We start from the raw sequence: 18865 nt of genomic DNA, 5'->3' as shown, positions 1-18865 counted from the left end.
TGTAATGCCACGGCACTCTACCCAGGGGGACAGCTTGAGGCTCTGTCTCAAAAAAAAAAAAAAAAAAAGATAGGTGAAATTATACCAAAAATGCTATAATTTAATATGCATATTATTAATAAATTATTTTACCTTTTTTGTACTAAGTCTTTCAAATTCTGTGTGCATTTCACACTTAATAGCACATCTCACTTTGGACTACCTATATTTCAAGTGATTAATAGCCACATATGCTAGTGGCTATTGCATTGGACAGCATCATTCTAATATGTTATTGAACATATGTATACTTTCAGGCTATTCAGTACCCTTCCCCACTTCTTGGAATATAATAACCTCAAAATAGGCTCAGGGCCCGTAGCACAGTGGTTATGGCACCAGCTGCATACACCGCATTTTGTGGGTTCAAACCTGGCCCTGAGCCTGCTAAACAACAATCATAGTTGCAACAAAAAATAGCTGGGTGTTGTGGCAGGCACCTGTAGTCCCAGCTACTTGGGAGGCTGAGGCAAGAGAATCACTTGAGCCCAAGAGTTTGAGGTTGCTGTGATCTGGGACATCATGGCACTCTACCGAGGACAGCACTCTACTGAGGGTGATAATAGTGAAACTCTGTCTAAAAAAAAAAAAAGTAACAATCTCAAAAATAGTAACTTCCAGGGCTGGGTGCAGGGGCTCAGACCTGTAATACTGGCACTCTGGGAGGCTGAGGTAGGTAGATTGCCTGAGCTCAGGAGTTCAAGACTAGCCTGAGCAAGAGCAAGACCCTATCTCAAAAAAAAAAAAAATAGTTGATGTTGTGGCAGGAACCTGGAGTCCCAGCGACTTGGGAAGCTGAGGCAAGAGAATTGCTTGAGCCCAAGAGTTTGAGGTTGCTGTGAGCTGTGACACCAAGGCACTCTACCCAGGGTGACAAAGCAAGACTCTGGCTCAAAAAAAAAAAAAATACTAACTTCTACCAGCATTTACTGAGGATTTATGTGAGGCAGTGTTGTAAGGTCTTTATAGGTATTATAATCCATACAATAGTTTATGATTACATGTGACTTGTCTTTTATTTGGACTAAAATTTTCTTTTTTTAAGTTTATAGTTCAGGTCCTTATTATAAGATATTCAGATTTTTTTTTTTGAGACACAGTCTCAGTATGTCACCCTCACTAGAGTGCTATGGTGTCCGAGCTCACAGCAACCTCAAACTCTTGGGCTTAAGCAATTCTCTTGCCTGAGCCTCCCAAGTAGCTGGGACTACAGGTGCCCGCCACAACACCTGGCTATTTTTGTTGTTGTTCTTCTTCTTATACTTGTCATTGTTGTTTAGCAGGCCTGGGCTGGGTTCAAACCTGCTATCCTTGGTGTATATGGCCGGAGCCCTAACCACTGAGCCATGGGTGCCGAGCCAACATATTCAAATTTAGTAAGCAATTTTATAGTCATACTGTAGGAATTTATACAATTGCATCAAAGACTTTCCCAATGTCTCCAAACCCTCTGGAACTATTTAGATTCATTCATTCATTTATACATACATTCATTCATTCTTTAAAAAAGCACATACTGAATATCTAATATGTATCAAGTACTATTCTAGGCACCAGATAAGACAGGCAAAGTTCCTACCTTCAATTGTGCAACAGACATTCAGATGAAATCAGAAAAATGCAAGCTGGGGAGACAAGCAGGAGAGCTCCTTACTTATCTGCCACTGGAAGGCCTTGCAGTCCAACCCTGACTCAGTAATGTCTCTGACCTCAAGGGATTCCCTACACAGCTCCTGCCTCGGAGGTCTGAAAAATTCTCCACTCCACACATGAAACTATCTCACAGAGTATGAGAAGAGACAAGAGATAATGGGTAGAAAACTTCTCCAGCCAGGCCAAAAGGGCTTAAGGGATTGAGCGCTGGTCTTATGCAAAGGAAACTGGGTGCCAGCATCTCCTCAGACTGTCCAGAGAGGCTAGTTTTTCTATCTCCCCGAACCTCAAGTCTCCTCACCTGTAAAATGAGAGTTGTCCTGACTACTTCACAAAGCTGATGTGAAGCTTGAATGAAATAGAGGATTGGAAAAAGCTCTAAACATACCTATGTTATTGTAATTAACAACCAAAATTTACATACCAGCCTGCGTTACTCTTCCAAAAGACTCACACATCTGCAATCATTGTTAAGAGACAGGGCAAGTGAGGTTTTTTGTTTTGTTTTAAATAGGATTTTCTTTTTTTTTTTTAATGGCAAAGGATATTATAAACAAATTTAATGACCAAATGATAGCCTGGTCAAAAACGTGCATCACCAAGGGCTGATCCCTGTACTAGGAAAGAACTCTCGCAAGCACCTAAGACTTGACAAACAGTTCTTTTTTTTTTAAGAGACAGAGTCTCATTTTGTCGCCCTCAGCAGAGTGCTGTTGCACCACAGCTCACAGCAACCTCTAGCTCTTGGGCTTAGGTAATTCTCTTGCCTCAGCCTCCCAAGTAGCTGGGACTACAGGCGCCCGCCACACCTGGCTATTTTTGTTGCAGTTTGGCTGGGGATTTTCTAACCTCAAGTACTTTTAAAAAATATGTATCATCAGCTTCCTTTATTCCGACCTAAAAACTCCCAAGACGACTGACGAGTGGGAAAAAAAAGATCGTTGTGAAGAGTGGAAGGAGGAAAAAATAGGTAAAAAGAAGGGGGACAAAATATGCTTAAGTTGCTTCCTTTCTCCTTGGGATCCTTAGTTTGACTGATCTCGCCCAAGTCTCAGTCCCACGAGGCTCTCTGAAGGGCTTGGAGGAAACCCCCCCGGCCACTACTTCCCGGAGAAGCGGGTCCCCCGGGACACATACCTTCCTGGGCCACTTGCGCGGCTCCCCAGGATCCTGGGACCAACGCTCAGAACGCACACCGTCGCCATATTGTCGTTTCCATAGATACAGGACGCGCAGGGCACGGCGTCTTCTGGTATCCCACGGCAACGACGGCAGTCCGAATGAGTCAAGAATCATAAAAAGCGAATGTGCTGACCAGGTTTGCTCCCTGTATTCAGTTTTAATTCTCCGAATTTCTCTATCAGTACTAACTGCGTGCTTCTCTAGTCACGATATGGTATATATAGTTCCCTAGTTATTGTAACTTCCCAGCAGCTTTAGTTGACAGCCAAATTCACAGGAAGCTACTCGGTGGACTTGGCACCGGAATGGATGTCATTCCTGTTCTTTGCCTACCAGGCACTGGTGACGTAAGGTCGGAAACTCGTTACCTGTGATTACAATTGTTAACTTAAAAGCAGCCAGCAATTATTTCTTATTTGCATATTGTTTTGCAAATGGATTGTCTTGCTGGAGGGAGAGAATGTGTCCTTGGCGTATTCTCCCAGCATTTCTTCCTACCTAGCGCCAAGAAAAACAATTCTTTTGAAGGGAACTGAAGGTTAATGTATGAAGATGGAATTATTATACATAATGTGGAGTTTTGGAGACCCGTTTGTTCATTGTACGTGCTGTGGGGTAAGAGTCGCATTTTGTGAAGACTCCTTAGGTAGTTGAAGATGAAAGTCTCAAAGTTCACTCATGGACAATTAAGGATGTTTCACTGGCTAGGACAGTGAACAGGTTTCTTTACAGATGGGAGGAGGGAGGTGGTCAGAGGAGAGAGCTTAGTGAATCTAGGGGTAAACCCAGAAAATAAACTGTCATTTTAGGAGAGCTGGAGTTGACGTGTGAACAGTGAAAGGTAGACTGAGATGACAAAGTGACCTGAGTTGTCCTTGGAGATCACATGGCTAGAGGACGGAAGGACTGGAGGGAAGGGGCAGGCCCAGGGGCTGGTATATTATACCAGCACGATTAGGCCTAGAGTTTTCTTGGAATTGAAGCATGTGGAACTCAGTGAGCTTTTCACTGGTTTTAACAGGATTCTAAGAATCTGAAGCCTGCACTTTGGACATACTGACTCTATGCTGTTTGTAGTTTCTATAATGATTTCCTTTTTGTTTTCCTCCAAGTTTTTTTTTTTAATGATCAGCATGACTCAGCTGCACCTTAGGGACAAGCAAAGGGACTTGGCCATTCTTAGGCTAAAAAGCAATAGGGAGCAGTGACTCTGGGCTCAGGGTTTGGTCTTGGGAATCCTGGTGAGAAAACCCCTAGGAGAAGGGAAGTTCATGCTAGGAGTTACACATCACTGATGAGTCTTGCTGCTCAAACCTTGGTGAATCCTGGGTTTGGGACAATGAAAAGAGATGATTCCTCCTCTTAGCAGGGCCTCTTTGGGCTCTGCTTCTGTGGGATTCTAGCTGCCTCCTAAGCTCTGCCGGCTAGTGACCTTGGTGAATGTTGCAAGCTTGCAGGGAGAGACCTGCCTGCTGGACTTTGCCCAGGGAGGCAAACACATGGAAATACAAGAGGTTGACCCAGAGGAGGGGGAAGAAGAAGCCAGGTTTGCTTTGAAATCTCCCTTTCCAGGATCCCAGTGCCTTTGGAACATAATGGCTACTGGATCCTGGTAATCAAAAAGGACCACATTGGGTATGTTATTTGGTTCAAGGCTATGAACAAGGATGGGTGATTATACAAGAAATTGATGAGGATCAGGTTAGGGAAGAAAGGAGGAAGGATAGATGAATGGGAGACAGCCTCAGGTACTCCTGGTCTGGAAGCTAGGGGTGGGGGATAATAAAGATAAATCGCACCCAGTTATTGGGACTTCAGCACACACAAAAATATCTTTTCCAGGTATCTTCCCATGCCCCCATACTCACCTGCTGTCATCCCACCCCCACCCCACCATGGAATAGAGAAGACTTTCAGTTGTGAAATCAGACAGACCTGGGATTAATCTTGACCATTACTGTGTGACCTTGGGCAAGTCGTATGACCTCTCTGAACTTCAGTTTCCTTCATCTGTTACTTGAGGATATTTTCAAAGGGCAGGTGTGAAGACTGAGTGATAAGTATGTGTAAAGTACTTGACACATGATAGGCAATCAACAAAGTTACACACTTGCACACTAGATGGGAGGTCCCTGTTAATAATCCACTCAACCCTCCATGAACCTTCCCCTCCTACCAGCATCTGCCTTCTCTGCTACGTGCTAGAGAAGTGGGAAGTTTTTGTCCGTCTATATCCTCCTCCCTTGTCTCTCCAAGAAGGATACTGCCTTGCTGCTCTGTGGTAGATAAAGACAAAAGGAAACACCATGGTTCTTTGCTGTCTGGCAGTAAGTCAACCTGGCTCCAGCACTTAGAAAGACTTCTCCCCCCTTCCTTCACCCTGAGATGCTGACTCTGTTTCGAGTGTTGGCTCTGAAATCAAGTCTGCATCCAAGATGTACTTGTGGGAAGAAACTGAGAAGGTGCCTCCCGTAGAAGCTTCTGACCTCAGAAATGAGTAGGGTGAGTCTTTCTCAGTCCAGATTGAGGGATGAAGAATAAAAGAAGGTTGCAGCCAGGAGAGCCACTATGGGAATTCAGGGTTGGAACAAAGGGCAGGTGGTGGGTACACTCTGTATTAGAGTCCCGTGGTCCCCTGCAGCTACTGGGGTGGGAGGCTTTCAAGAAACTGATGACATCTCCAGGGCACAAAACAGGCAGAGGTTGGGTACAGACTACCAAATGGCAAGAGAATTCAAAGGAAAGACTTCCATTCTGTCTGGAAACACCTGGGGTTTTCTAACTCTCCTAAGCAAACCTAGGCCTCCTACATAACTTTCTCTCTATATATATTGTCCTCACTGCAGGGTAGAAAGATGCACAGGCCAACAGTAGAGAGATGGAGGGAAAAGGACATAAAATTTGATTTCAGAAGACTCAAGTTCAAGCTCTAGTCTCAGTTTCTAATAGCTGAGCAATGTCAGGTGAATTGGTAAACCTCACTAATCCTCAATATCATCATCTATAAAATGGGAACAAACAAGGGTAGTATTCGCAGTACTTAATAATTGGTAAAGTGTGGGCGTTGGCCTATGAGAATAAATACCAGCTGGCCTTAGAGCCAGAGCAGGTTCCTCAGAAGCCCACATTGTGCTAGGATCATGGGAAAGCCTGGGTCATACAGAGAGATGACCAGGAGAGCAACCGGGGTGGGGCTCAGTCAGTGACAGTGTACCAACTGGCACCAAAGTATTTCCAGATATAAACAACCAGCATAGCTATACTGTGCTGGTTGCAAGTCATACCTGAGCAAAACTCCCTACACTACCTGTTAGTGTATACAGTTATTTATTTCAACTCTCCCTCTTGATTCCTTACTGGGGGAGGACTTGTCAGCATATCCAGCTGCTCATTTCGTTGTTGTGTGACCAATGCTTCTTCTCTGTGGCAGCTTACCCTGCTGTCTTCACCCATACTGTCTCCTGCCAGCTCTGTGGCTAGCACCATGGACAGCTCCAGTGGACCAGCCCAGCTGAGGCCATCCCCCTCCTCCGTCCTCCATCCTTCTATCTCCTCTTCCCCCTCCCTCCCCAGACCAGAAACCCCAAGGTCTAAACTGAATGAGGCCATCCTTGAGGAGACAGTATAGTGGACTGGCTAGAAAGGAGCTCTGGAGCCAAGCAGACTGGATTCGAATGCAACCTCTAGCTACATAGCTATACGGTCTTATTCTTTCACTTTTAGACAACTCAGTGCCCTCATCTATAAACAGGGAAAATTTTGTCAGCTACCTCAAAGGTTGGGAGGTAAACTTCTAAAGAACTTAGCTCAGTGCTTGGCTCATTGCAGATTCTGAATAAATGAAGAACACTAATTAATTTCTGACTAGAACCCTCTCTCAAGTGAAGGTGTCATCACATGACCACTGGCTCAGTACAGGAGGCCTCCTTTGGGTGTGGGAATTAGGAGTTGGCTTGGATTCAGGTATGGTAAGGAAGCTCACCTTTGACCGGTCCATGAGATTCTGTCCCTGTGAGGTATATCCACATTTAAGAATTTTTGAGTTTGTTTTAGATGTACAGAGGAGTTACAAAAATAGTACCAGGAGTTCTCATAAACACTCTTCCCAGCTTCCCCTCAGGTTAATGTCTTATATGACTATAGACCCTCTATCAATACTAAGAAGCTAACCTTGTATGTCGAACACAATTAATAAAAGTACAGACTTTAGGTTTCACAAATTTGTTTGTTAATGTCCTTTTTCTGTTTCAGTATCCAACCGCTTTCCCAGATCTGGCTCCAGCCTTTGACCACTGTCTTCAATATTTAACATTTAGGTTTTAGAAATCTCCAATAGCATTTCTTTCCACTTGGCCATGTATAACTCCTTGCTGCCCACAAGCCCTTATCCATGAACTTCCCTCCTCCCTGAACCACTGCAAGGCTCTTTACTCCTGGGAGAGTTGCCATCAAGAGAGGTCCTGCCAGAAGGGCAGACATGCAGCATTTTTCCAATTGATTGTGTATGGAGAGATGTGCTCATCCAAACCTCCTTTTTGTCTCCATCCACCCCAAGTTTATTCCATTTCCAAGTATCCTCACACTCCCCCTGCAGATGATGATGGGCCACAACCCCTCCTCCAGGCTCACACGGGTTCCCTTTTTTAAAGCCTCTGTGTCAGATTGTGTTAAAGTCCTCTGAAAGCCTTAGGAGATGCCCTCATCAGTCCCATTCCCTCTTCACCCTTTGTTTGGTTACTATTGCCATGTAAGGAGTTACCCCAAAATGTTGGGGTTAAAATAACCATTTTATTTTGTATATGGTTTTGTGGGTTGGAATTCAGAAAGGGCTTGATCAGGCAAATTCTAGCTTGGGGTCTCTTATACAGTTGCATTCAGATGTTAGCCAGGGCTGCAGCCATCCAAAGGCTTGAGTAGGCTGGATATTCAAGAAAGTGCACTTCATGGCTGACAGTTGATGCTGGCTGTCAGCTGGGAGCTTGGCTAGGTCATGGGCCAGAACACCTATCTATAGGCTGAGTGCATGGACTCTACAGTCTCAGGATGGAAACAGGCAGAGACTGCATGGCCTTTTCTGATCTTGCCTCAGACCAGATTTAGAACCAGAGCTAGATAGACCCTGCCTCTCCTTAGGACCAGTATCAAAGAATTAGCGGACATATTTTAATCATCCCTACACTCTATCCTGGGTCTCCTCAGTACCTAGAATATTATTCCTCCAGGACCACATCCTCTGACAGGGTTGTGGCCACTCTCAGTCCCATCCTATCTTCTAGGCTAGGAGTGTCTTCCTCTCATTCCTCTGGGACAGTGACTCATCAGTCCCCACTTCCCTTGGTCTGTGGCTGCAGGGGCCTGGATTCCAGTCTAGACTCTGTTAAGTGTGATTTTAAGAAAATGGCTTCACCTCTTTGGGCCTCTGGTTCTTCCTCTGCAGAGTAGGAATTAGGAACAGCCTCACTTCATAGACTGTTAGGATGAAAAAAATAATGTAAATAGTACACTTTGCCTGTAGTAGGTGCTCCTGATTGTGGTAGAAATGACTGTGGCAAGATATCTTCCCTCTTTCAAGAGAAAAAGGCTTAGTTTATTTCTCTCTGAAATAGGGATAATAATTCCCCTATCTTTCACCATGCAGATGAGAGAGTTCTTAAATGGGCTGCCGGAAGGGCCAGCCCAGAGGTCACACTCTGGCCACACCTGAGTGAGATGGCCCCTATGTCTGCGCCCTTGAGGTGGGGTGGGGTGAATGCAATGTGGGAGGCAGGCAGCCAGGTGTGACTCAGGGAGGGGACAGGCAGGGTGGGGCTGTTATCTATCCAACTGTGCCTTATCAGATCCGGCTGGCCACAGCTGGGCCCCATGAAACAAAGAGGCTTTAAGAACAAGATCCAGGGTGGCATGTGGGTCTGGGGCTGAGCCCCAGAAGATGTAGCTGCCCAGGGGTCAGAGGGCACTGGTTGCAGAGCTGCTGCTGCTAACCCTATCAGAGAGGTCTCCCGAGATGGGGCACCCTCCCAGGTAGAAAGCTGGGCCTGTGCTGTCACCCAAAGGCCTCCATTGCTAGAGTCTGCTTCTTGGGGCACTTCCTACAGGGACACTTTCCCCTAGGTCACCATGGGGTACAGCACTTCTCCCCACTTCCCATTTTGTAGTCTCCCTTCCTGACTATACTTCTAGACCCAAGTACACTGGCTCCCAGTCCTAAGGATGCCCTGAACTTCCCCTCTGGGCACCTGCTCCTGATAATCCATCTACTTACCCTGTCCAAGTCACTCATGCCCCAGGAGCCACCTCCGGGAAGTCTTCAGGCATGTAGCATCCAGCCCCAGCCCCTGGATGAAGGCCATGCCCTCCCTCTGATATTGCACTGTATGGAGCGTGCTGTGAATCTTCATCCCCAGCAGAATTGGCTGAGCCTAGCAGAAAAGCTCAGACCCATCAGGACCTGAGTTTGAGACTGTATAAGTTGTACACTGCATAAGGGCTCCAGGTTGGGCAGGCCAGGGTGGCTGAAATCACATGTGCTGCATGCCCCAGTGTGCACCCTGTGCTAGGCTGTCACCTAAATGGACTTCCTCCTCCAGCTACAGACCAAAAGAGTTGCCTAGTTGGTTGTCTCCAAGGGGTAGCTGTGTGCTGTTTTTCAATGGAGGGTGCCTATTTCCAGTTGCCATATAGGGGCCATGGTGCTAGTAGCAGGCCTGATTCCTAAAGCCCTTTCCAACAAGGCATAGACAGAGTCCCGAGGCCCATGTGTTGAGGGCTGCATGCAGGCCCACAGGGCTTTCAAAGAACCATGCTCTGCACTAATTGGAGCTTTCCAAACAAGAATGAGCGGCTGCAAGGTCAAGCTGGGGACAGGGGACCCATGGCAAGGCCCCAGCACAGCCAAGTAGAGAAGCCAAGGTACAGTGATCCCTTGTGTTGAAGGCAGTTGGTGTAGACAAGTTCACTATCCACTCTGGTCTCATTATCTCTAGGTCTCCCCAGGGAACCTGTGGATTTAGGCATAGGCCCTTTACCTTTAGGACTAGGCTATTGGAGACTACTACAAGATTCTTCCCAATGCACTTCCAAGGTTGAGGAGGAACAGACAGAGAGAACAAGAGCATAGAGGTCACTTGAACCCTGGTAACAAAGACAGAGGATATCTAACGAGAAAGCCCTCTACATCACCTTTACAGGTGCAGCCACAAAGGCCAAAGAAAGGCCAAGGTCAAGGATACTGAGGAGTGAGGGATCTGGATCTCCTGCTTAAAACCCTAAAGTTGATTTGGGCCCTTTCCTTCTTGCCCAGTTGTAGCATCCTCACTTTCAGGAACTTTCCTATTTACCAGCTGTTCCCTGGTGTTTCCATAGCCCCTTCCAGGACGTCAGTCATAGCACTTCATGCATGGTGTGGACAACCCTATTTCCCACTATTCTCCCTTCTTCCATAGGAGTTCACCCAGGGCAGGCACCCATCAGGCACAGTGCCTGACACAGGCTGTCCAGTAAACATCTGCTGTGAGTAAAGATCACAACTGTGGATACAGCAGCCCTGGAAGGCTGAGCCTGGGCACAAGTGGAGAGACAGGCAATCCTCAATCACCTGGGTCTTGGCAGAACACAGAGCATGGGAGGGATTGGGGACAGCATGCTGCAGAAGTGAAAGGTGACAATCAGGACACCCTATCTACTCATTCCCTTGTCTCTTTAGATCTAGGCCCAGGTCCCCAGAAAAGCTGTAGGGCCCCATTCCTACCCTAAGGTTGGACTTTTGAGGGCCTGAATTGGGACAAAATTTTTTACTGAGTCTCTTCTTTTTTTAAATTTATCTAAAGAATAAACATGTTCCCTGAGAAGGCCCATCTGGAAAAGAAAGGTCTGGAGTCACCAAATGGCTCTGTGTCTGCTGGACCCAGTGTACCCAAGTTCAATAGGATAGTCAGCCTCTCTCTCCCCTCATTTCCTCTAAGACTTGGAGAGTCATCCACTCTATGCACCCACACTTACCAACAGCTGTCACTATAATCAGATTTCCCAGGTAGAATGTGTACAGGGAGAGAAAATATAAATGAATGGACAAGAGCATATTTACCTTGACCTTATATTTCTCACTGTAAATGAATTCATGGTCATTTTCCCCGTGGGCCTGGTCAGTGAGAGTCTGCTGCAGAGAGGTGGGTACACTCCAGAGGTGCTGGCAAAGCTTATTTCCAGACCTGAAGTACTGAGCAAGACTTTCTAGAAAAGACCCAATTTCCTCAAAGGAAAAGCTGTGTAGTAAAAGAACGGGTCCAAGAGCCAGTCTACAAGGATTAGAATCCTACTTCTGTCACTTGCTGTCTAATCTTGGGCAAGTTATTTAATTTCCTTGGGCTTCCGTGTTGTAATTGGAAAATGGTGACCTTATAGTATACACTGCATAGGGTTATTGCCAGAATTAAATGGGCTGCTAAGTGTACAGATACAGAATAATGCTAGCAATGGCTAGTCTTCATTAAACAAAGCAATTGTCATTATAACCTGTGGGGCCTAGTTCTCCAGATGCCACAGATCCCAGAGTACAAAAGCTTTCCCAGGAGCTTTCTTCCACAGAGATGGGTGGGTATGGTTAGAGTCTGAGCAGTCATCCCTGACACTCCCAACACAATAGTCTAGGTGAGAAAACAGGACCTGGGCAGTGGTGTGCTTTAGCAATGGACACACTTCAAGGTGGGGGAAGCCCTGATTTGCAGCACTTGCCAATTTCCACAGTGTCCATAGCCACGATGCCTATTTTAACTGGCTCACAAAATTCCTGAAAATTGAACAATTGTGCCACTGGATCTAGACCCTCAGCTGATCCTTAGTGAGTAGGGACAAACTTGCCTTGGACAGAGGGATTGAAAGAAAGTGGAGAAGAGGGTCATCCTGTCTTGGCAATAAACCAGATCTTCTCTAGACTAAGCAGTGTTTCTCAAAGTGAGGTCCATGGTCCATTTGCTATGTTTAGTGTGTTTGTAAAAATAAGTTCCTAGGCTTTGCTGGATCTTTTAAAGCAGAATCCCAGAAATGGGGCCAGGAATCATCTTTAAGTAGCTGCTTGGGTGATTCTGGGGTTTGAGAACGGTTAGGTTAGGGATCTCTAACCAGTCCAAGAAGTCAGAATAGGCCATAAGACAAACATGAATTCTATGGGGCCTTTTCATATTGCTGTCCATAACCAACAGCAAAGAATTGGAACCAGGCCCAGGAGCACACTGAGATGGTTATAGGTAAAGAAAGGGACCATGGATTAGTACCTTTAGTTCTCTCTCTGGTCCTGCCGTGTTTAGAGTGACTTTGGGGTCAGGATGGAAAGGCCCTACCCAGGGCAGAGCACAGCTGTCTGTGGGGAATTTGCAGTGTTTCTGGATGAGAAATGGCCTGCAGAGATGGTGGAAGCACTGAAGGTTTGGTCCTCAGAGCAAGGTGAGCCAGGCTTCACTGAGGAGGGGAGCAAACCCCTAGACACACAAATCCGTGGCTCTAAACTATCTGTGTATTGCCCCACTCAGCATCCTAGACTCTATGGATCTAACAACTTAAATAATTTTTATTACAAAAGGAAGAAAAGACCAAAACATCTCCCAAATTTTCCCATGGGGCTTCCCCCTCCGCGCCAATAAATAAGGTGGGGGAGACTGACCGGAGGAGGAGGTGGGGGTCAAGGTTCAGCAGAAAAGGGAGCTTAGCCTGGGCAGTGGTGGCAAGGACACCCAGTCTCAGGCCTTATGGTCACATTAGCTGGAACACAGAACTCTTGCCTGCTGACAGCAACAGTCTCTGGATGCATATTGAGGAGTGTGGCCAGGGAGGAAGGTAATACTTCATGAGGGCCAGGATGGCTGCCCCACCTCTGTAGCCTTCTTGGTTCTGGGCATCATTGAGTCCAGCCAGCTCCCTGCTGGCTCCCAGGGAATCTAGCAGCATCATCTGAGGTGCAAGCCCACCTAATGGGGCCTAAGACAGATGGAATAGGCCCTCTCCATCAGGGGAGGCAGGGTGTGAAAAATTATAGTGAGAGCTGGCTGGATTGGAAGCCTCCATGCCAGCCTCAAGGTCTTTAGGATAGAAGGATAGATAGATCACTACCCCCTCACCAGCTCAGCCTGCAGTTCTATCACTACACCAAGATGGGGGTGAGGGACGCTGGCATTGCCCAGTCAAATCTCAATGGTGTGTCTCCAGGGTGGAGGAGATGGCAGGGACCAGTGCCCACAGCTCAGGTCCCTTGCAGGGCCAGCACTTTCCTGGCTGGCAGGTCTCTGGACCCAGTATGGCAGTTCTGGAAGGGCAGTGGTGGGATCCTTTCAGCTCCCTGTCCCAGACATGCCCAGTGGGTGGAAGCTGCCCTCTTCAAGTAAGAGATGCCCCAGGCGGTAGAGCAGCTGGGGGTACCAGTGCACACCCTCTCCTAGGGGCCAGCTGCCCCATGCCAAGCTGTGAAAGAGTCGCAGGGGCCAGAAGGCCAATTGAGCCAGGTGGTGGTCAGCCACAGCTGCGAAGCAGGAAGCCACCACATCCTCTACCACCAGGGTCCCATGCCTTGTGAGTGGGGCATAGGCTCCAAGGGCTACATGTGTGGAGACAGCTGCTACTCGGGCAGGCTGTAGGCCTGGTACCCCGGCCACCAGCACATACTGGCCAGGCTGCACATGGCTGGCAAATGTTGCCCGGAAGTGGGCCGCTGGCTCTGTGTGGTTGTCAGCTGTAAAGAGCAGGTGGGCAGGCGTGAGTGTCAGGCGGCGTGGGGGGTCCCGGGTCTCGATGACCTGGAAGGCCCTCAGCTTGTTGGGCTCACGGTCCAGGAAAATGAGCACATCACTGAAGGTGGGGTTCCCGTCCTCCCCCATGGCCAGCACCCGGTCTCCCAGCTGCAAGGCTGACAAGGCCACACGGGCCCCACTCTCCAGGCGCACCTGGGCTCCAGCAGGGAAGCAACCACCTGTCTTGGCTGCAGCCGAGTGCTCTGTAGGAAGAAGGGACACGAAGATGTTACTATTGCGGAGTTCAGCCTTCCCACCACAGCCTGCTCCCCTGGCCAGCCCACCCAGGCAGAGAACTTCTTGCTCCCAGAGAGGTCCCCATCCCCATAACCCAGCCTGGCTTCCACCTCCTGTGCAGGCTTGAAGCCATCCCAAGTCCAGCATGAGCTCCTGCCCCCTTCTCTGCTGCCTAATCCTATGCCAATAACAGCAGCACACTGGGGTTTTAAGACCCAGGGGGTAGAAGAAAAGGAGCTCTCCCAAGGCATAGGTGATGCCCCTCATTTGTTCACATCCTGACAGTGCTATGAAAAAGTCAGGCTGTGGTTGGCTGTGATATGACAACAGAAAAGCTGCAGCCTCATGGACAGGGGAAGCCGCTTAGCTCCTCTGGGTCTAGAGGTCCTGTATTTCTCACCCCTTGCTTAGAGGCTCCTAAAACATGGTCCTCTCAGTCTGATACCCCAAGTTCTGCACCAGAGCTGACTCTTTGAATCCATAGACTTGAGAGGAGGGCCAACCCATGGGGCAAATACAGACCTCTGGGGCAGCCTCAGTGTGAGCACTCAGGTCAAGGGTGCATCTGGGGGAGGACACTTATCATCTTCAGTTTGAGTGCTGGGTCCTTGTGCAGGGACACAGTGGCATCAGCAGGGAGGATGGGAAACAGTGTTTGGAGGTCAGGACTAAGGAATGGAAGTGGCCACCCTGGAACCTGGCCCTGAGTCGGTGTTCACAGGTGCAGGGTGGATGGGACTCAAGGTAGACATGCTGGTGAGGGACATGCTGAGTGGAGGGGCCAGGGTGTGGCTTTGGATCAGGGTTGGATCATCCAGGGAGCCCAGCTAAGATCAGGAATATAAAAATTCGGGCTTGGGCTCAGTGTGCTGGGTCTGTGCATGGGACTACTACACGGTACCAGTGTGGAGGACTGAGCCTGCAGCCAGGAGGGCCAGGCTGGGACCCACAGGAAACATTTGAAGCACCCATGACCAGGTTCAGTGTAGGTGACAGGGACACTGACAAGACTTGAGGAAGGGGCGAGGCCCCAGTGCCTGCCATTTGTGATCAACAAGGCGGCCAATCTGGGTAAATCCACTTTATTGAGTCCACTTTTTCTTTTTTTTATTCTGGCTCTCACGGCTGGCTTTGACCCAAAATGTCCAGCTCGAGGGCTCTGGGGGGAAAGGATGGGGACGCCTGCGCCCCAGGAGGCCTGACCTGCAGCTGAGTGGTAGGTTTTGAACCTCTGAACTCCTGGTCAGGCATGCTGGTATCTGGGCACACCCTGGCCCCTGGCCCCCACCACTCTCCTTGTTCTGCACCAGGCTGGGTGGGGATGCATGTCTGTCAGCCTGGCTTCCTCCATCTGTCCAGTTTGCTCTGTCTTGCACCTCCTGTGCACTGCCAGGTCAGCACCCAGCTGTGCTAGGACAGGACCTATCTCGCTAGGCTTCCCCATGACACTACTGAGCATGCGTGGGATGAGCAGGCAGTCACAAGTAGCTGTGGGGAGCGCCGCTGACGTCCTCTTCCCTGGGGTCCCTGCCTCCATCCCTGGGCGGGCCTCTTCACCTTCTCAGCCCCAGCCGGCACCACGCTGCCTGCCCACGCCCTGCGGCCCCGGCCCCGGGCCCAGTCCCCTGGCGGCTCACCGGACTTGACGGAGCAATGCACGTGGGCCTTCGACTCATAATACACCCAGTCGAAGCCGGCCTCCACTGCCAAGCGTGCCAGCAGTCCATACTTATTGCGGTCACGGTCCGATGTGGTGATGTCTACTGCACGGCCCTCATAGTGTAGGGACTCTTCTGAGTGATGGCCGTCTTCATCCCAACCCTCGGTCACCCGGAGCTTCACGCCGGGCCACTGATTCATCACTGAGATGGCCAGAGAATTCAGGCGGTCCTTGCAACGCTGCGAGAGGAATATGCATGAAATTAAGGTTCCGGTGCAGGTACAGGCGCAGCCTACCTGCGAACTCTCCAACCGCACCCAGTGGAGTGGGAAAGCCGGGCCGGGTGTTCTGTCCCTTTCTCTTAGGAACAGAAGGCCCTTAACATGCTTCCTCCTGTTCTAGCGTCTAACTGCTTCCAAGAATGGGGACCGCACGGTGGCGCCACAAATCTGGAGGGTGCATCGAGACACCCTAGGGGGCACCCTTCTGGTAAAGGTAGAGGATCCCCTTCCATCCTATGGTCTCTCTTCCCAGCTCAGGGTATCAGTACTTGCACAGATAGAGCTCTGACTTTTGAGCTCCCGGTCCCTCAGTCTTGCCAAAGCGAAGAGGGAGGAGATGGTAGGGGAGCTAACTGCCTGAGGCTAGCCTGCTAGGCGTGCAAGCTCTGAGGTGCCCAGTAGGTGTCACCGCAGCCTCAGGGCTGAGGTCTGGGGACTGCTGGCTCTGGAGGCGCGGCAGGTGCAGAGCGCCCTAGCAGCGTCGGGTGGAGGGGTGTGTTGGAGGGGAATCCCAAGTCTGCCGAGATCCCTCCAGTGACACAGAGCGTTTCTACTGAAACCTTAGGATCCCAAACCGCCCCGAACAGACATCCGCACCCTAGATTAGGCTGCCCAGGAACCAGAAGTTAGTTGGCTAGTGCCTGAGCCCTCCCGATGGGAGGCAACACGTGGTGCGCACACTGAGTTGAAAATTTCAGAGCCCTCAGCACCTCTGCGCCAGTGGGCCACTCCTGTCCCGGAAGGGATGGGAGAAACTGAGCTTCTGCTCTCAGAGAGCCAGCTCCATGATCCTCCTCACGTAGAGTCGCGCCCTGGGGGAAGGACGGAAGGAGCCATTCATCGTTCCCACCTTCCCCGTACGCCTGGGTCCTGAGCGCCTAAGGGACCACGCAGCCGATGGGGCAAGGGGGCGCAGGGCCTGGGGCCTTGTAGTGCAGGGGAAGGGCCCTACCACCAGTCCTTGACTTTGAAGTAGGAGGCGCCTCCAAGTGTGGGCAGCCCATCTCTCAACCCACCCCCACGCTGCAGAACCCGGGCCCCACAGACCCTTGGACTCGGCCTCCCAGGAGCCAAGAGCCGCTACAACGCAAGGCCAGGCCGATCCTCCCCAGCACGCTGCATGGCTGGGGGCGCTCACTGCGCAGGGAGGGAACTCCGCCTGCTCCTTCCTGGCCCTTGCCGTCAGGCTTCTAGCCCCCTCCTAAGTCCGCCCCGCAGGCCGGCTCCCCGCCCCTTTCTCCCTCACCGCCCCCCTCTTCGAGTCCAGAGCCCGGGCGTGCGCTGTCAATGATTGCCCAGCCCGTGGCCCGGATCCTTATCTGCATTCCTCGGCGCCCGGCCCGGCCCGGCCACCAGCCAACCTTCGGCCCGACACCGGCCGGCCAGCCCCGGCGCCAGGGCGCATGCTGAGGGCCGTGGTCTAGCTGCTTTTCCTCATGTACCTAGAGAGCCTACTCCCTGCTTGCGGGGGAAGCCTTAGGAGACCCCACTGGAAGCGGGCATGGGTTTCTCCTCAGGCGGACCCGGCTGCAGGGAAGTTTGCGCCCTTGCCTTGGGCGGAGCGCGCGAGTCCTGCTCCGAGCCTGCAGATACTAAGCTTTAGCTCTGCTCCTTGCCTCCCTCGGGCATCTTACCCCTTCTCTTCCACTCCTTCCTGTCCCCGCAGCAAGCCCAGGGATCCCCTAAGTTCAGTCCCGGAGCCCGAAGGCCCTAGTTCTCCACCCTTTAACCACAGCCGCGCCACTCGGTTCTCGGGACAGACGTGTGGGCTCGCTCAGCGGGTTCCCTTTCCCACCTCCGCCTCCCTGCTCAACTCTTCCTCGCTGTTCCTTAATCCAGACCCAACCGGGACACTGCTCCAGGAGGGGGTAGAACATCGAACCCAGAGCTCAGCAGGGAGAAAAGGCGATGGGGGCCATCGGCACCCAAAACTTCTTCGCCTCAGGGGTGCAGAATGGCTTCAAAATGAAAAGGGCGCAGTTGTGCAGGTTAGGCCAGGAGGGACTGCGTGGGTCCCGGAGGCAGGGGAGGCAGCCAGGTCGAGGTACCTCCGGGGGCCGGGTCTGGGCTTAGCTGCCAGCACTCTGGGGCAGAGGAGCCGTCGCCAACCTGCTGGGATGTAGGGCTTGGCAGCGGGAAGCTCTTCTCTCAGTAACCCGGGGGCTTGGGAATGCCGACACCCTCGCCGGGACCCTTGGCCGGCCCATCTTGGGCAAGAGGCAGCCGGGCTTGGCGAGAGGGGCAGGTGCCAGAGGGCGTGCCCAGGTAGTCCAGAGAAGATGCTGGGGGGGCGGGAGGGACGGGTAGGGCCGGACAGGTGGCAGTGCTTCGGCCGCAGCGCGCTGGGAGGGCAGATCGCGCTCACCTGGGTCATGAGGCGGTCGGCGCCTGTGTTCTCCTCGTCCTTGAAGATGATGTCAGGATTGTAGTTGGGGGTGAGTTCCTTGAAGCGCTCCGAGCTGCGCGCGATCTTGCCTTCGTAGCGCCCGCTGGCGCCCAGGGTCTTCTCCGGCACGTTGGGGCTGAACTGCTTGTAGGCGAGCGGCACGAGTTTGCGCGGCGGACGCCGGCGGCTGCCCACCACCCGGCCCGGCCCGCAGCCTCGTGCCGCCGGCACCACCAGCAGCAGCAGGAGCAGGCAGAACCGCAGTCGGGGCCGGAGCCGGGCGGGAGACATGGCCAGGAAGCCCGGGAGAGCGGCGGGCAAGGGCGCCTGGTGGGCTGATGGGTAGGCGGGTCGACGGGAGCGCCGCAGGAGCTTAGGCGTCCGGGTGGCTCTTGGGGGCTCCAGGCGGGGGCGCCATGGGCGGCGCGGCGCGGCGCAGGGCCGGCGGGACTCAGGTGCGGGGCGGGGGCCGGGGGCCCTGGCTGGTGGCGGCGCGCTGTCCCCCTCGGCGCCTCGACTCTGAGCTGCCGGGCCCGCCGGCCGCCAATAAATAGGCCGGCCCGTTTGTTTTGGCAACGCGGCGGCGGCGGGGGGCGGCGGGCGGCGGGGCTGCGGGCCGCCGGGCTGGGCTGGGCTGGCCGGGCCGGCGGGC

At 51.5% G+C, this 18865-nt stretch overlaps 1 protein-coding gene across 1 annotated transcript; it reads right to left on the bottom strand.

The window, feature by feature from the left end:
- Window positions 1-12412: 12412 nt before the first annotated feature.
- IHH (indian hedgehog) lies at window positions 12413-18548 on the bottom strand. Its single transcript, XM_003784940.3, has 3 exons — window positions 18193-18548; window positions 15524-15785; window positions 12413-13852 (listed from the first exon to the last, which is right to left on the bottom strand). The coding sequence occupies exons 1-3, from the start codon at window positions 18502-18504 to the stop codon at window positions 13194-13196; spliced, it is 1233 nt and encodes a 410-aa protein (XP_003784988.1). The 5' UTR covers window positions 18505-18548; the 3' UTR covers window positions 12413-13193.
- Between the last annotated feature and the right edge of the window lie 317 nt (window positions 18549-18865).

The sequence above is a fragment of the Otolemur garnettii genome, unplaced genomic scaffold (assembly GCF_000181295.1).
Source record: "Otolemur garnettii isolate 467f Iridium unplaced genomic scaffold, OtoGar3 scaffold00013, whole genome shotgun sequence".
In the NCBI taxonomy this organism is placed as follows: domain Eukaryota; kingdom Metazoa; phylum Chordata; class Mammalia; order Primates; family Galagidae; genus Otolemur; species Otolemur garnettii.
Note: the sequence above shows the minus strand (reverse complement) of the source record. Positions and strands in the feature narration are given on the sequence as shown.